A 14,878-nucleotide genomic window follows, 5' to 3' on the forward strand; every position below is an offset into this window, starting at 1 on the left:
GCACCCCTATTTTATATTTTTATAATGAATATATATTCATTTTATAGTTTTTTATCTTGGTGTTTAATGTGCAGTACTCTATTGCCACTTACAATCATTTTAGGAATAGTATCTCCAGTAACCAATCTAGCCTATGTTCATTCTTAAGTAATTACACCCACCTTGGGGCTCAAACTTAACAACCCTGAGATCAAGAGTCACATGCTCTACTGTCTGAGCCAGCTAGGCACCCCATTCTTCTTCTTCTTGTTCTTTTAAAAATTTTTTTTTTACATGTATTTATTTTTGAGAGACAGAGAGAGAGCACAAGTAGGGGATGGGGCTGTCAGCACAAAGCCCGACACGGGGCTCGAGCCCACAAACCATGAGATCATGACCTGAGCCAAAGTCCGACACTTAACCGACTGAGCCACCCAGGTGCCCACCCCATTATTCTTATTTTAATAATAAAATTGACTTTTTTCTTTTGGTGTTCAGTTCTATGAATATGTATAGATTCATGTAAACACCACCACAGTCAGGATATAGAACAGTTTCACCACCCCAAAAAACTGTCTCATGCTATCTCTGTATAGTACCTTCCCCTGATTTATAACTTCTGGCAACCACTGATTTGTTTTTAATTACCATGGTTTGTTTTTAAGAACATCATGTAAATGGAATCACACCATTATATAGTTTTGAGACCAGCTTCTTTCTTTCACTTACATTATGTCTTAGAGATTCATCTGAGTTGTTCCATGTGTCAATAATTTATTCCTTTGCAGTATTCCATTGTATGGATGTATTGCAGTTCATCCATTTACCCATTGAGGAACATTTGGGTTGTTTATAGTTTCTGACTATTACAAATAAAGCTGCTATGAATATTTGTGTATAGTCTTTTATGTGAATATAGTTTTCATTTCCTTGGGGTAAGTTTCCAAGTGGAGATTGCTGGTCCTATGTATGTTTAACTTTGTAAAAACTGCCATATTGTTTTCCAGAGTGGCTGAACCAATTTTGCATTCCCACCAGCAAAGTGAGAAGTCCAATTGCTCTGTATCCTCTCCAGCATTTGGTATTGTCAGTATTTTTTATTGTAGCCATTCTAGTAGTTGTGTAGTATCTATCTCATTGTGGTTTGTTTGAATTTGCCTAATGGCTAAAAATGTTGAATACACTTGCATGTGCTTATTTGCTATCCTTATATCCTTTTTAGTGAAGTGTCCTCATCCTTTCCTGGTTTTTCATTAGAGTGTTTATTTTCAGATTGTTGTGTTTTGAGAGTATTTTCTACATATGATATAAGGGGTATTTTAGATATGTTATTTCCATACATATTCTCCCAGTCTGTAGCTTATCTTTTTGTTCTCTTGACAGTTCTTTGGCAGAACAGTTTTTAAATTTGGTGAAATCCAGTTTATCAATTTTTTTTTTCTCTTTACTGGATTGTGCTTTTGATGCCCTTTCCAAGAATTTTTTAACCAACTGCAGTTAACAAAGATTTTCTCCTGTGTATTATTCCAAAATGTTTATGGTTTTGTTTTATATTCAGATCTATGATCCATTTTGTGTTCATCTTTCTATAAAGTGTGAGGTTTAGATCCAGGTTTATTTTTTTTTTTTACATATGGATGATCAGTTGTTCATCACCATTTGTTAAAAAGACTGTCCTTTCTGGGGCTCCTGGGTGCCTCAGTAGGTTGAGCGTTTGACTTCGGCTCAGGTCATGATCTCATAGTTGTGAGTTCAAGCCCCACATCTGGCTCTCTGCTGTCATTGCAGAGCCAACTTCAGATCCTCTGTCCCCCTCTCTTTTTGCCCTTCCCCACTCATACACACACACTCTCTCTCTCTCTCTCTCAAAAAAAATAAAATAAAATAAACATTTTTTAAAAATTTTAAAAAAATAATAAAAAAAACTATTCTTTTTCCAATGAATTGCATTTACATCTTTGTCAGAGATTAAATGTCTACATCTGTGGATTCATTCCTGGAGTCTGTTCTGTTGCATTGATTTAAGTATCCATCCCCTCACCAATATCATATTGTCTTGATTATTAATGGCTTTGTAGTATTAAAATCAGATATTGTAATAACTTTGTTATCATTTTATAAAATTACTCTAGCTATTCTAGTTCCTTTCCCTTTCCATCTAAATTTTAGAATGAATCATGTATACCTACAAAAAATCTTGACGGAACTTTGATTGTTATTATAGTCTATAGATCACTATGGAGAGAATTGATTCTAACATTTTGAGTCTTCAGTCCATGAACATAGTACATGTTTCCATTTATTTAGATCTTTAGCGTCTCTTATCAGAGTTTTGTAATTATCGTTTATACATTCTCTACATAGATTTATACCTAAGTACTTCATTTTTCTTGGGACTATAGCAAATGGTATTGTTTTTGTGGTTTTCAATTGTTTATTGTTTATATATAGAAAAAAGTTTGGAATGAAATATTTTTAAATGTTTGCAATGTTATCTCAGGTGGTAGTATTATATAGGTGACTTTTATTTTTTGTTTATCTGTACTTTCTGTCTTTATAATGAATATGCATTACTTTTATAATATTTAATGTTGTTCTTTTAAGAAAAAAAAGGACGAGCTTCTACACTAAAATTACTACAGTATTGGCACAACTTTGGACCTAAAGGTGATTACTTGTATGCCTGACACGTCCAGCATGCTCTAAGATTCTTGGGAGAAGATGAAAAGGAAATCCCCCCAGGAGACTCCCATGAGAATTAGAGAAGTAGAACTGGATCTCGGTGAATAATTACAAATAAAAGGAGTTCATTGTAGTTGGTTAAGATGAATCAGGTTAACTTTCAGTAGTTTTAAACAACTTTCTACATATTTGTTACTTATGATGGACTTTGTGTAATTGGTTTATAAATAAAGTTCTGAACTCCCATTTTAAAATTATTTTACCTTTAGTTTATCTCTTATGAATCTGGTTTAAAGCTTCTGGTACCTGCTAGTGGGCTTAGGGAAGCATTGTGATATTGAACATATGAGAACGAGTTCACAGTTATCTCAGAATGTCAGCACCAGTACCAAAGAGACAATGAAATCAGCTCCTGGCAGTTAAAATTGAGGGATATCATCAACATAGAGTTTTAATAGTTGTTCAGAGGATGTATTGGGTTTTTGTAGAAATTGGAGAGATCTGAAAGCTATAAAAAGAGGGAGTTAGAATACTAGGCAGAAAATAAGACCTTACTTCACCTACGTACATGGGTTATGTATTCACTACTAATGTGGCTAGATAGATTCCCAAAGTGATAAGGATCTTTCCCTCCGGGTTTCTCCTTCCTGATAGGCACTTTTCTCAGACTTCAGGTGGTAGTTGTCTAGTTATTATAAGAAAGAAAGGCAAGAGAGAAAGGCTAGTGAGATGCTGAGATTTTTATTATTTAAACATCGTGGTAAAAAGGAATTAAGTAAGCTTGAGTAAACTGAAGAACAGTATGTCAACTTTGAGAGTGGTATAGAATACTTCTGATTTTCACCAGTAATCAGTATATTTTAAGTTTTTTTATTTCAAAATTTAACTATAAAATCTGAGATTAGATTTATCTGACCACATGTTCTTTTCTGTGTATTTTTGAACAACTAAGAACGTTACTGAGTGCGCCTCAGTTAAATGTAAAAATAGACACATTGCACATGGTGCGGTAGTTGCTTATCAACATTTCTGAATTCTTTTCTTTCCATAAAGAAGGTAGCTGCAAGCAGCTGTATCCCGACAAAATCTGTATTTTTCATTTGTCCTTTTCTTTTGAATCTTTTTTTCTCACTCTCTTCATCTATATCAACAGCTCACTTAAATGGTGATTTTTAACCAGTCTCTTAGGTTTGGCCACATCTAAGAGTTGACTGTTTTGCAGTAGATTTCACTTATTTCAGCTACCTTATTGATGCCCTTTCCTCATGATCAGTTTTTGCATCAGAAGTATGGAGGGTGCCAAATTGTCATCATCATAGCAATATTTAAGACAGTTGAGTGTTTGCTATGCATCAGGCATTGTCCTAAGGAGTTTATACTTACCAACTCTTCAACTGTCACAACAGCCCTTGAAGAGGTACTCTTATCCCTATGTTATTAGAAAACAGACATACAAATGTATAACTTGCCCAAGATAGTAAGTAGGAGAGTCGGGATTTGAATCCAGCCATTTTGGCTCTAGAGTCACTGATTTTAGCTGCTACGTTGTCATGTTTCATCTTACTAGTTCTTGTATTGTACACGCTTAGCTAATAACTAGCAGGTATGCTACAGACATCATCAACTATTTGTAAAATTAACTTATGTCAGTAGTCTAGAATTAGTCAAGATGTCTCCAGAAAGATTTGTGATTCTCCAATGTGAAAAAAGTTTTTAAATGGAAATAAGGTTGCTTGAGTTCTATATGATTTGTTTTATTTTTTTTTTTTTTGGCTGGTTATTTTGATATAATTTCCTATAAAATAAGAGCTGTTACATTTTCAAATAAAACTGGAATATAATCTATTACAGGCAAACTTTATGCCCTCATAACTGCACTTAAGGAGAATATCGAAGAGAAATATCTTTGAGCAAAAAATTAGGCTTGTCAGTTTCCCTGATTACAGAGGATTAAGAGTATAGGGATTGATTAAAATTTGACCTTGGATGGAAAGATGTTTTTATGAATTCTGGTTCATTTTGTCAGTTTAGAGATAGAGACCAATGCGTGGCTTTCCATACTGATAGGTGAAAAAAAAATTACGTAGATTCTCTACACACTGCCACATATATCTGTTCTATGTTTACAGCTCCTTTTTATTGTGAATGACAAATTCTTACACAATAAAATAAAACAAACACTATTAAAACAGTGACTTATCTTGAATTTTAATTGTGTATTTCTGTAATTTCAGACCAGAGTGGTCTTTATGGAATTTCGATTGAAGGCTATGCCCAAGATGCTCTCTTCAAAATACTCCTTGAAGGAGAAATTTTATTTCACGTATATTCAGAGTACAGTATATGTATAATAAGATACAAAAGTATTTTTGTGTATCTGAGTAGTGTATATACACAGTGACTACCAAAGTATCTGGACAATCAAATGACTTGATGGCTATAATTCTATGAGGAGCCTGCTGACGAGGCTTCAGAGTAGGGACCTTCTTTTTACTGAAGGCACCTAAAATTATATTAATGTGTGTATGGAAAAGTCAAGATGGTGGCTGAGTCCAGGGACTGGCATGCTTTTCCTGTCTCTTTTCATTCAACAAATTTCAAACGAAAATTTTCTCTCTATTCTCCTTTATTTATGTTATTCACCATCAATGAATATTGCTTGTTTTATTAAATCTTTTGTTTTGCCGCAGTGACTTGAGGGGGCCAGCTCCTAACAACAGAGGCTTTGACAAAGCACCAGAGGATTCTGTTAAAAAGTTGTGTTTCGTAATTGTAGTTGTCGTGTCAGAGCCTAACTGACTTGGAGCTGAAGGATTTTTGTGAGATGAGTAGCTGTGCCAGCAGGGACCCAAGTCTCCTGGGCTGGCCGCGCTCTCATTAAGATTTGCCGCTAGCAGTGGCGGTGTTCAGCATGTATGTGACGTGCATTCTGTTATTGTATGCTTGGCTTGTCAGCCTGCAGCTTTCTGACACTCACTTATGTCACTCTTTATTCAGAGAGGAAGAAGCTTTTGATAATTTGACAAGACAAGCTCTTAAACGATCTAGGTCATGGCCTTCACTGTCTGTGATTGTGAACATATTTCCTGAAAGCCCTGTCACTCATCACAGCTACATTTTCTCCCGGGGAGCCACAGGCCTGTCCTGGTCTCTTGTCAGCTCATACATTTTGGTTATTCATATACCAAATACAGTACTGGGGTTTTTTTTCTTCCCTTTTGCAAATGCTAGCATGTTAGTAAGGCTAATCCTTTCTCCTGTGCTGTGTTCCCAGCAGGGCTGCGTTCAAGGGCTCTCTCTAGTACAAGGCAGACAACTGGCCAAGGGGAGCTGAGGAGGAGGAAAGGCCGCTTAGTGCTGTTTTTGTGTTTGTTCATTGTTGTGGAAATATGAGAACTGGTGGCAAGGGCCTTGTCTATTGAGCACTTGAGTCTTGGTCTGCTGTCAGGGGCTGTTTAAGATTGAGTGTTTTATTTTCTTTGATGTTCACATTTGAGAATAGGGAAGTGGGAATTAAACAACAGATGCACTAAGCCGTTGTTCTCGTAAAACAATAATTAGCACCTGATAAAATTCAATATGGGTTGAAATGCACAATATAAACTCTCAATTCATCTGGTGTGGCAAACTGTGTTGATTCATCTTTGAATTTTATGAATAATAACACTCAGTTATTCATGTATGGTTTATTATACAAAATACAATAGAGGGGAAAACTAGTTGGGCAAAAGTTGGCAAACAATGTAGCACATTGCTAAAACAGATGTACAAGTACACTTTGTGTGTTTTCAGTTGTGAGACTTGAGGAGGCTCTTTGGGTTGCTATCCATCTAAGTGCCAGGAAGGTGAGGTCACCAGGACAACCAATAAATACAGTTGTATTTTGATAATTTGTTACATTTTCATCTTAGGTGAGTTCCATGGCAGGCTAGTCATTCCTTTCAAATACTTTCAGATAAATTTTTTCATGAGTTCCCGTTGTAATAGTAATAAGCCCCTTGCTTTAGAAATTACTGTATTTTGTCTATATTTTCTGTGCAGCAGATATATAAATATGGATAGTATGGCATTCCGTTGGATAAAAAGACAAATATGTGCAGTGATGAAGGAATGATAAGAAGCAGAAGCCACAACAAGCAAAAAAATTAACACTTCAAAAATGTATTAGTGATAACAGTCCTAAGTCTTAGAATGTCATATAGGTAGAATTAAAGACATGAGCTTTCTATTGGCCCCTATTTTTAAGTGAAAAATATTTCTTCATTTTAACTTTACATAGACATATGTTAAATAGAAAATAGTAAAATGAAACTATGCATGGGAATGTTGAGTAAAAGTACTATAGGAGATAAGATAGGATTTTTTTAAATTGTAATACTATTGTCTAACAAGAGAAAAGAAGTTTCATGTCTCTCCCTACTAATTTTCCATATCAGGCATCATCTTCGTGTACAGAGCAATCAGATGATTGTTCAAAAACCCAAGTAATTCTTTCTTTTATTACTAAATTGCTGCAATACAAGAAAAGGTCACATGGTAGGGTGGCATTCTGCCAGTGTATGACAACTCAGTGATTGTGATTTTTCAACCGTATTATTCTGAGGACATTGTGGTAATCAAGAACTATCCATAACTAATGTATAAATAACTGCTTGCTTATCTCTACCGTGATCCAACTCAAATTATAGATACATAGCAAAAAGCTTATGATAGAAGGTAGGAAATGAATATTTAAAGGTATATTGTACATTAGATCTTTGTGTGTAAATATGTTTATTTAAATAAATTAATATATACATATACATATATATATATATATATATATACACACACACATATATATATGTTTTATTAAGAACCTTTGTAACCTACAAGTTTGTGACTGTTATTTGGTACCTAACATAATTTTTGCCTTCCAAAGCTACTTTATACTTCTTAAAAATAGTTTCCTTTAGATCAGTGCTTTTCATCCAGAAATCACTGTGTTCAAGTGGCTTTTTTTAGTCAGACACTTTAGTTTGCAAGAATATGACTTTTAAGTTGGAAAGCTGACCGCTAAATAGTCTAATTTACATACCTTTCTTTAGAAAGGTATGTCCTTTCTTTAGAAAAGGACCTAGGATAGTTAAACTTAAAATACATGATGGATAAAATTTTCAGCATGGTTAGAACTTTCTACTCTTTTTTTGTCTAATCACTTATGATGATATAATCAGAAGAGGTTTTGCCATTCAAAAATTATTTTCTGAATTATTTCCACACCCATAATATTTTTAGATTATATGAATTATCTTCATTAGTTTTATCACTAGCCTGAAAAATAAACGAAAGAGGAATGACAAATCAGGTAAAGAATTGTTCAAGGTATAAGTCAAAGATGATAAAGGTTTAAGAAAGACTCAACTCATTCTAATTTTAGGCATGCATATGTGTGTGTATATACATGCATATGTATGTAGATACACATATTAAAACAAAAGTTATAAATTCACATTTACTTTAAGAATTGTCATTTACTTAGCTTGGTGGTAATATATTTAAATTGTTGCTGTAATATAATTATAAAAAATACTTACTGTCATCAGCTGTTCTTTTTCTCGGAAGACAGCAGACCAAGAAAATATAAGAACTTGGTTAGAAAAGTGTTTCCTTAGCAGAGTCATAATTTAAGTATAAGGAAAGAGGATTTGTATTTGTGCCCATAAGAAAATGCCTCCTAAATGGTGTTTGTTGTTGCTGCTGCTATTGCTTGTGGTTGTTTTTGTTTTGTTACCTATTCTTTTACAAAGTTATTGAGGTTTTATTGGTTTTTTAAAGTGATTTGCCTATAAATGTACAGATGGAGGAGACAGCTTTTAAGGGAAAAGTCATGGACTCTAGATTGAGGTTGTTTTTAGTTTAGTTTTGGTGTAATTCTCTCTTTACCCTATTTCATAGGTTAGCAGCCAATGATTAGGTAAAAAGATGGCAACAGACATCAGAAATATATAACCACAGCAAAGGCTTCTTTAAAACCGTTGCTATTAAATTGGTTTTTTTTTTAATCATACTACCAAGGTTCCAGATGTTCTTTTAAAAGGTGTATTTAGTGATTCTTACTGATTTTGACCACTGCTGTTCATTTATCAGTTTAACTGAGTTATGGCTCTTAATCACATCTTAGTGCCCAAAACTTCTAACCTGAAAAGAAAAAAAAGAGAGAGAAAACTTTGTTACTGGCTTTCTGACAATGGCAGGGAGTGTGTTAAACCAGTGTAAAATTCAATTAAACTGTCTAGCCAGGTTTTTGAAGCTGAAATGCAGACCCTTTCTGTTAAGCTTCTTATTTTCCTGTGACCGACACCGGTGGATGCTGGGTTATGCCAAAACCAACAGGCTGTAAAGTACCTTGTTTCATGCTCCCAGCTGATCAATATTTTTATTTTCCAGGCTTGCCCAGAAATCTGGAGGCAGTATCACCTAACGGTGAGTAGAAACACCTTTTTTTTTATTTTCCCCAAGACCTAGCCTATTTATCCTTCTCTGAACTGCTGACCATAAAATATAGACAAGCATCTTCTACTGGAAGATAATAAACATCCAAGAGTTTTTGCACTGAGAAAGCAATAATATACTTTTTCTCTTCTTCCCTGCCCACTGCTCTGTTCTATATCTTCCTGTTCTGAAAAGAGTTTGTTTTTTATTACTCACATCATTTAATGATTACATCATGATACTTCTCCGTCTTCCTACACTACACTCATGAAGTTAAAGGGAAAAAGTATGCTAGGAGCCATAAAAAATAATAGTAATCCAGTGTCTTTAAAGTGTTGTATTATCTACGGTCCCTAAGCATACAGTCCATCATATCTTCCATAATCATTTTTCTGGCTTTATTGAAATTTTTGCACATATTTTTTTTAATGAAGCTAAGAAAAGCTTAGTGTATCTTTTGCATAGAACAATTCAACTGTCATATCCTTAAGCTCCTCTTGACTTATTCAAAGTGTATAAACATCTGCTTAATACCATTCAAGTTATTCAATTCTCTGGTTTCCTTTTATTGTGAATTTAGGCTAAGTAGAAGTAGAAAACATAATTTACTATGGAATCAATTGGCTAGTGCTCAATATTATGAAGTCAGTTTATTTTTAATATTCAGCTTCAATAATTTCAATAATTCACCATAGTAGTCATTTTTTAATATATTAAATGTGTTATACTGCGCAAGATGCGATAATAAAAAGTATTCTTGTAGTTCTGCAGTTGCAACAGTATTATAAAAGCTCTTCCTTAAGGTTTAACGTATTAAGAGGGTTTGGTTATAGGAAGACAGTAAAAATAGAAAGGACGAAGTTTTTACAAAACATGTCTTCTTACTGCTCTCCCTTGTAGAAATAAAAAGTAAACCAAGCAGTGACTCAGACTACCAATAAGACTGTCACAGGCCCAAGAAGCAATGAATAATGCCCGATGGTTTGTTTTCATATCGTTATCACTATTCAATTTATGTAAAGATTCTCAGTAGAAAGCTGTAATTCCTCAACTGTCCTTCAGTCCCAAATTGGGTTTTGTGAAAATATTTAGTGTTATACCAAAATACACACGCACGCGCGCACACACGTATCCCCCTATATATGTTACACATATATGTTCTAGGTGTAATTCTTATGGATACATTGTATTTATACTTATATAGCAATTTTTTTTATCCTAACATACTGTGGTGAAATCCTTATAGCCTAAACTTGATTGAAATCCAATCATATATTTTTCAAAATGATAGTCACTTTTTGTAATTATATAGCAGTTTTTTTAATCAGTATTTTTATTAAATTATAGCCTAATGGATTTGACACTGTTTCTTTTCCCTTTTCCCCTAAGTTAGAGAATTCCAGTCTTGAAAACTTGACATGTGGGAAGTACTATTTTAAAGCCACTGTTTTCATTACTTGCACCTATATTCTTTAATATAGCTGTCATAGAAGAATAGAAATTGGTATTTAGTATAACAAATATTTGAAGGTTTGTTTAATAGTGTAGCTTTTGAAAAACATAAATTGTAAAGAGAATAGTTGGGAAAAAATAAATGAAAACAAAATGAATTTCTCATTTAGAGAGTTACAATATATTCTATTTATAGGTATAACAAAATTATTTTGAAAAATCCATTTTTCTCAATCTGGAATTCTGATTAGTTTTCAAAATAATATTGAAGGTAACTATCACAATTTATAATTATCAAGTTGAAGTTAGTAATTGGTAATTTAGAATTAGTTTACTATGCAAATATACATGCTAAGCTAGTACACTTATAAACATGTATATATCAGTATCAATTTTCATCTAGAATAAAAGTTAAATAATTATGTAGATAGGCAAATCCAAATGTGTGTAATTAAGCAGTATTTAATCTTGAATAAAAGCAGGATGCATGGTGAGTTTAGTCATCTTCAGCTCTTTTACTAGGCGATGGACTGCCATCTATTGACTTATAGTAGCCCTCACATGTGAATGTGGCATCACTCAGCAATGACCAAGTAATGAAGCCTAGGTTAGAATTGCCACTGTACATTCCTTTAAACTACTCTTCCTAAAACTCTGGAAATTTCTGCATTGAATCATTGATCCATTTGTTTTTCTAACCCAAAATGTCCATTTCTTACCCAAAATGAACTATGCTTTGGGGGGAATAAATTGATTAGTATATCCAGTTTGAAAATGAGAACTTTTCAGTTACTTTTATCTGGTTTTTATCAGTAAGACTAGAAGGACATTTACACAGCCTCAAGTTTAACAACTGTAATTTAAGGTCTATTTGGGAATTGCTCTCTTTCTTTAAAAAAAAAAAACAGTTTATAGGTTAAATAGAGTGTTATTTCTCAAATACACAACAGTGGTGGTGAAGCTGAATGGTGTAAGTGGACTTGCAAAATGTTCCAAATCATAAATTTCTTAAAACACATTCTAGAAGCAAGACAAAAGTTAAAGAAGAGAAAATATTCACTATTTTCAGCAATTAAATGAGATGAAATAAAGTTTCCTTAACAACTTGTATCTGAATAGAACAGCTTTTTAGCCAAACTTGACTGGACTTCACTACATTAAAAAAAAAAAAAAAAAAACTAAGACCATCATTCTAAAGGGTACATGCCAGTAAAACTCTAATAAAAAATACTATATAGATAGATAGATGTGTGTGTGAATGTGTGTGCATGCATATTATAACAACTAATTTGGCTATGGCTATAAAATTGTCATGTAATTTAATGACTTTAGATGATCACTTTGGAGCTCTGCATAGGAAAAAGAAAAATCTATGATTTTATTTAGCAATTAAGTAATTTCCCCAATTAGTTTATGTATTTACCTCCTTCAGAAATGTTTATAACGTTTTTTAAATCTTCAATACTATAGCATTGTTCTTGTATTTTACTTTCTGTTATATTTTCAGGTTTTGGTAAACCCTGACTTTGAATATTCTTTTTCCTGTTTCAGATAACTCATTCTAGATAAAAATTTCCCTCTTTATTCAAGAAGGAAAACCCCTTCCCCCATTCCCTGTCATTTCTAGTTTCATTTATATTAAAAATCCTAGGCCAAAATGGCCACCAACAGAGTTTTACAACCAACAGAATTTTTAACTAGTAGAGGCTATAATTTGACATGCTTTGGACATTTTGTTAATCTTGTTTTTAATCTACTTACTTTAAAAAAGTAACCAGGAGTTTGGTATCTGGGGGCTGTGTGTGTGTTAAGAATCAAAAAGGACAATGCATCTTTTATGTTTAATTTTGCGCCTGGATTGCTTTGTGTGCATTGTTAAAATGTTACAACCTACCACCTTTTACTTTAACTAAAAGTTTAAATAGGAAGCAAATGTAACCTTTTTGGAAGAATTACCTTTTAAATGGTTTCTTTATATATAGTGTTTCAAATGCCTAGACTTCACTTCAAAAAGTAAAATGCTTGCTGTCAGGGAAACGGTAAGGAGTATGGTTTCCTTGCCTTCCTGTCTAGCCTAGGAAAAAGCTTGTGACCAGAGTTTACTAGTAATCGATACTGTCTTACCTGAACCAGTTGAGTGTCAGAGTGTGGACCATAATTAACAATATTGTTTCATCTTACCACTCAGTTTTCTCTCCTTACCTGGAAACATTACTTTAGAAATGTATTTTCTGGGTTTTCACATTATGGAAATGAGAGTTTTACACTAAACAAGAATGTTACTCTAAAGTAAGTAACCCTAAATGTGAACAGATTTAAATTTAACTTTAGAGCAATGTTTTGTAGTCCAAAAGGAAGGAATAATAAAGTGGGATTTGGTTGTGAGGCTATAGTTATCCAAAAGTCTTTATCCTACAATTGTGATGAAGATAGGATGGGTAACAGTTTTCTAACTGCCTAAAACTAAAGAGGGTTTTTAAAAATATAAAATTTCCAAAAGTCAGCCTCAAGCCAGAATCTTTTCTTTTTTGGGGGAAAAAAAGTCCCTCTTTCTCTCTTAATTGAATACATGTTGGGAGTCCTACACCTCTTTCTGGGAGCTCTTCGGCTACATGAGCAGAACCGCAACACTCGCAAGAACCCCATCCACAGTAGATACCAAGTGACATGTCTTTTTTCATGTGTGTGTTTAAGAAAATAGAACTGGTTACACGTTGTATTTTAAAGTGTTAGAAGGACTCCATAGAAGAGTGAGAACTAGGCCTCACTCTGTTTTAGAATTATTTAAATCAACTTTTTTTTTCTTGTACCATATCTTGAGGCCTGGCATACAGATTATCATAAACTAACACTTTGCAAATTCATTTTGGAAGCTCTTTGCTAGTTCAGTTCAGTTTGCCAACTGCCTCAAGAACCAGGAGCACCCTTGTTTAAACTGTAGGGGTTCCCCCCTCTGTAGCTGGTGTTGCTATTTCGGTGTTTTGATTGGTTAAGTGTTGCTATTGAGATATTACATCTCTGTCAAATTTTCAGAGATTTAGTTTTCATTAAAAATGTCCTTAACACTGAAATGCTGCTGAGGTGAGTGTAATCATGCTCTGATGATTCAGAAGGAACAGGACTGTTTTGTAGTACCTCGGGGCCGTCTTCTCATTGTAGTACTTACTATAAAATATATCAGACCGCTTTATGTTTCAAGTTACTTGGCATCTGAATAAAAAGAATTTCTGAATGAGCACTGATGACTGTTTTCTAATACTTCATATATGGTGACAGAGATAGAAGATACGTTTGAACTGTGACTAAAATTGTAAAATATTTTTCAGATGGAAAATGTATGTGAATACTTTTATATTTATTTAAGTACTCAACTTGTTCTCTAAAGAATTTAGTGTCAACATTTAGCTAGCAATTTTTTTACTTCAATCTTACCATGTTTAGAATTTACTATAAATGTAATTACTACACTTAGAGAGTAGGTCACCTGAGTTTTATTTTTAAGTCTTTATTTCAGTGTCATGCTGGACCACATTTTTCTAGAACTTATCATTGGAAGCAATTGGAAAATGCAATTTCAAGGCAAATGAAACCTGGAATTATCAATTTCAATAAATGAGATTCATTTGAAAATAAATACAATTTGCTAAATCATCAAAAAGCAATTTTCTAAAGCTTCTGTAAAAGGAAGAGGGGGAAAAAGTGAACACTGTGAATTACAAATGCACATGTTATTTTTCCTCTCACAGTGTTATCCTCAGAAATTTAGAGATGGTATGTACACAAACTTATTTATAAATGGGAATAGAATAAAATTTAGATTTAGATATTAAATTTATTTGTATTTATTGAAGCACATAGGAAAACCTTCATACTTTCTTCTTTTCTAAGAAATACTGAGGTGTCATCCCCTTCAGAGAAAATTTCCAACTTATTTTATCAATGTTTTAATGCAAACATTAATTTGTTTTAAGTGAGAAATCAATATGGCGTATTTTGAGTATGTTTTTTTTCCTGTGTTAATATTTTTATTATCAAGTGTTTTATAACATTAGTTCTGTTGTAAATATAAGTATTTCAGGTAATCAGGCAATGAAAAGTATGCAGCATTCACACAATTTTTAAAAGATTCATTATAAAAATGTTTTGGCCTAGATGCAGCTGTGTTTTGCCATCTTCTAAATATCTGAAGATATGTCCAAATAACCCCTCATCATTTCTGCTCATTTTCTTGGTGGCATATGTTGTTCAGTAATAAACTGATTGAAACTGAAGCTCTACTATAACAACTAAC

At 33.3% G+C, this 14,878-nt stretch overlaps 1 protein-coding gene across 3 annotated transcripts in view; it reads left to right on the plus strand.

Annotated features, from left to right (window-relative positions):
- The window catches only part of ZCCHC7 (zinc finger CCHC-type containing 7), a 253,633-nt gene that overhangs the window by 214,704 nt on the left and 24,051 nt on the right, over positions 1–14,878 (plus strand). For all 3 annotated transcript variants that reach the window (XM_043565615.1, XM_043565617.1, XM_043565616.1), the window contains exon 6: positions 9,091–9,126. In XM_043565615.1, the coding sequence (XP_043421550.1) occupies positions 9,091–9,126 (36 nt within the window). The remainder of the gene's footprint in view (positions 1–9,090; positions 9,127–14,878) is intronic.

Source organism: Prionailurus bengalensis, chromosome D4, assembly GCF_016509475.1.
Source record: "Prionailurus bengalensis isolate Pbe53 chromosome D4, Fcat_Pben_1.1_paternal_pri, whole genome shotgun sequence".
NCBI lineage: Eukaryota > Metazoa > Chordata > Mammalia > Carnivora > Felidae > Prionailurus > Prionailurus bengalensis.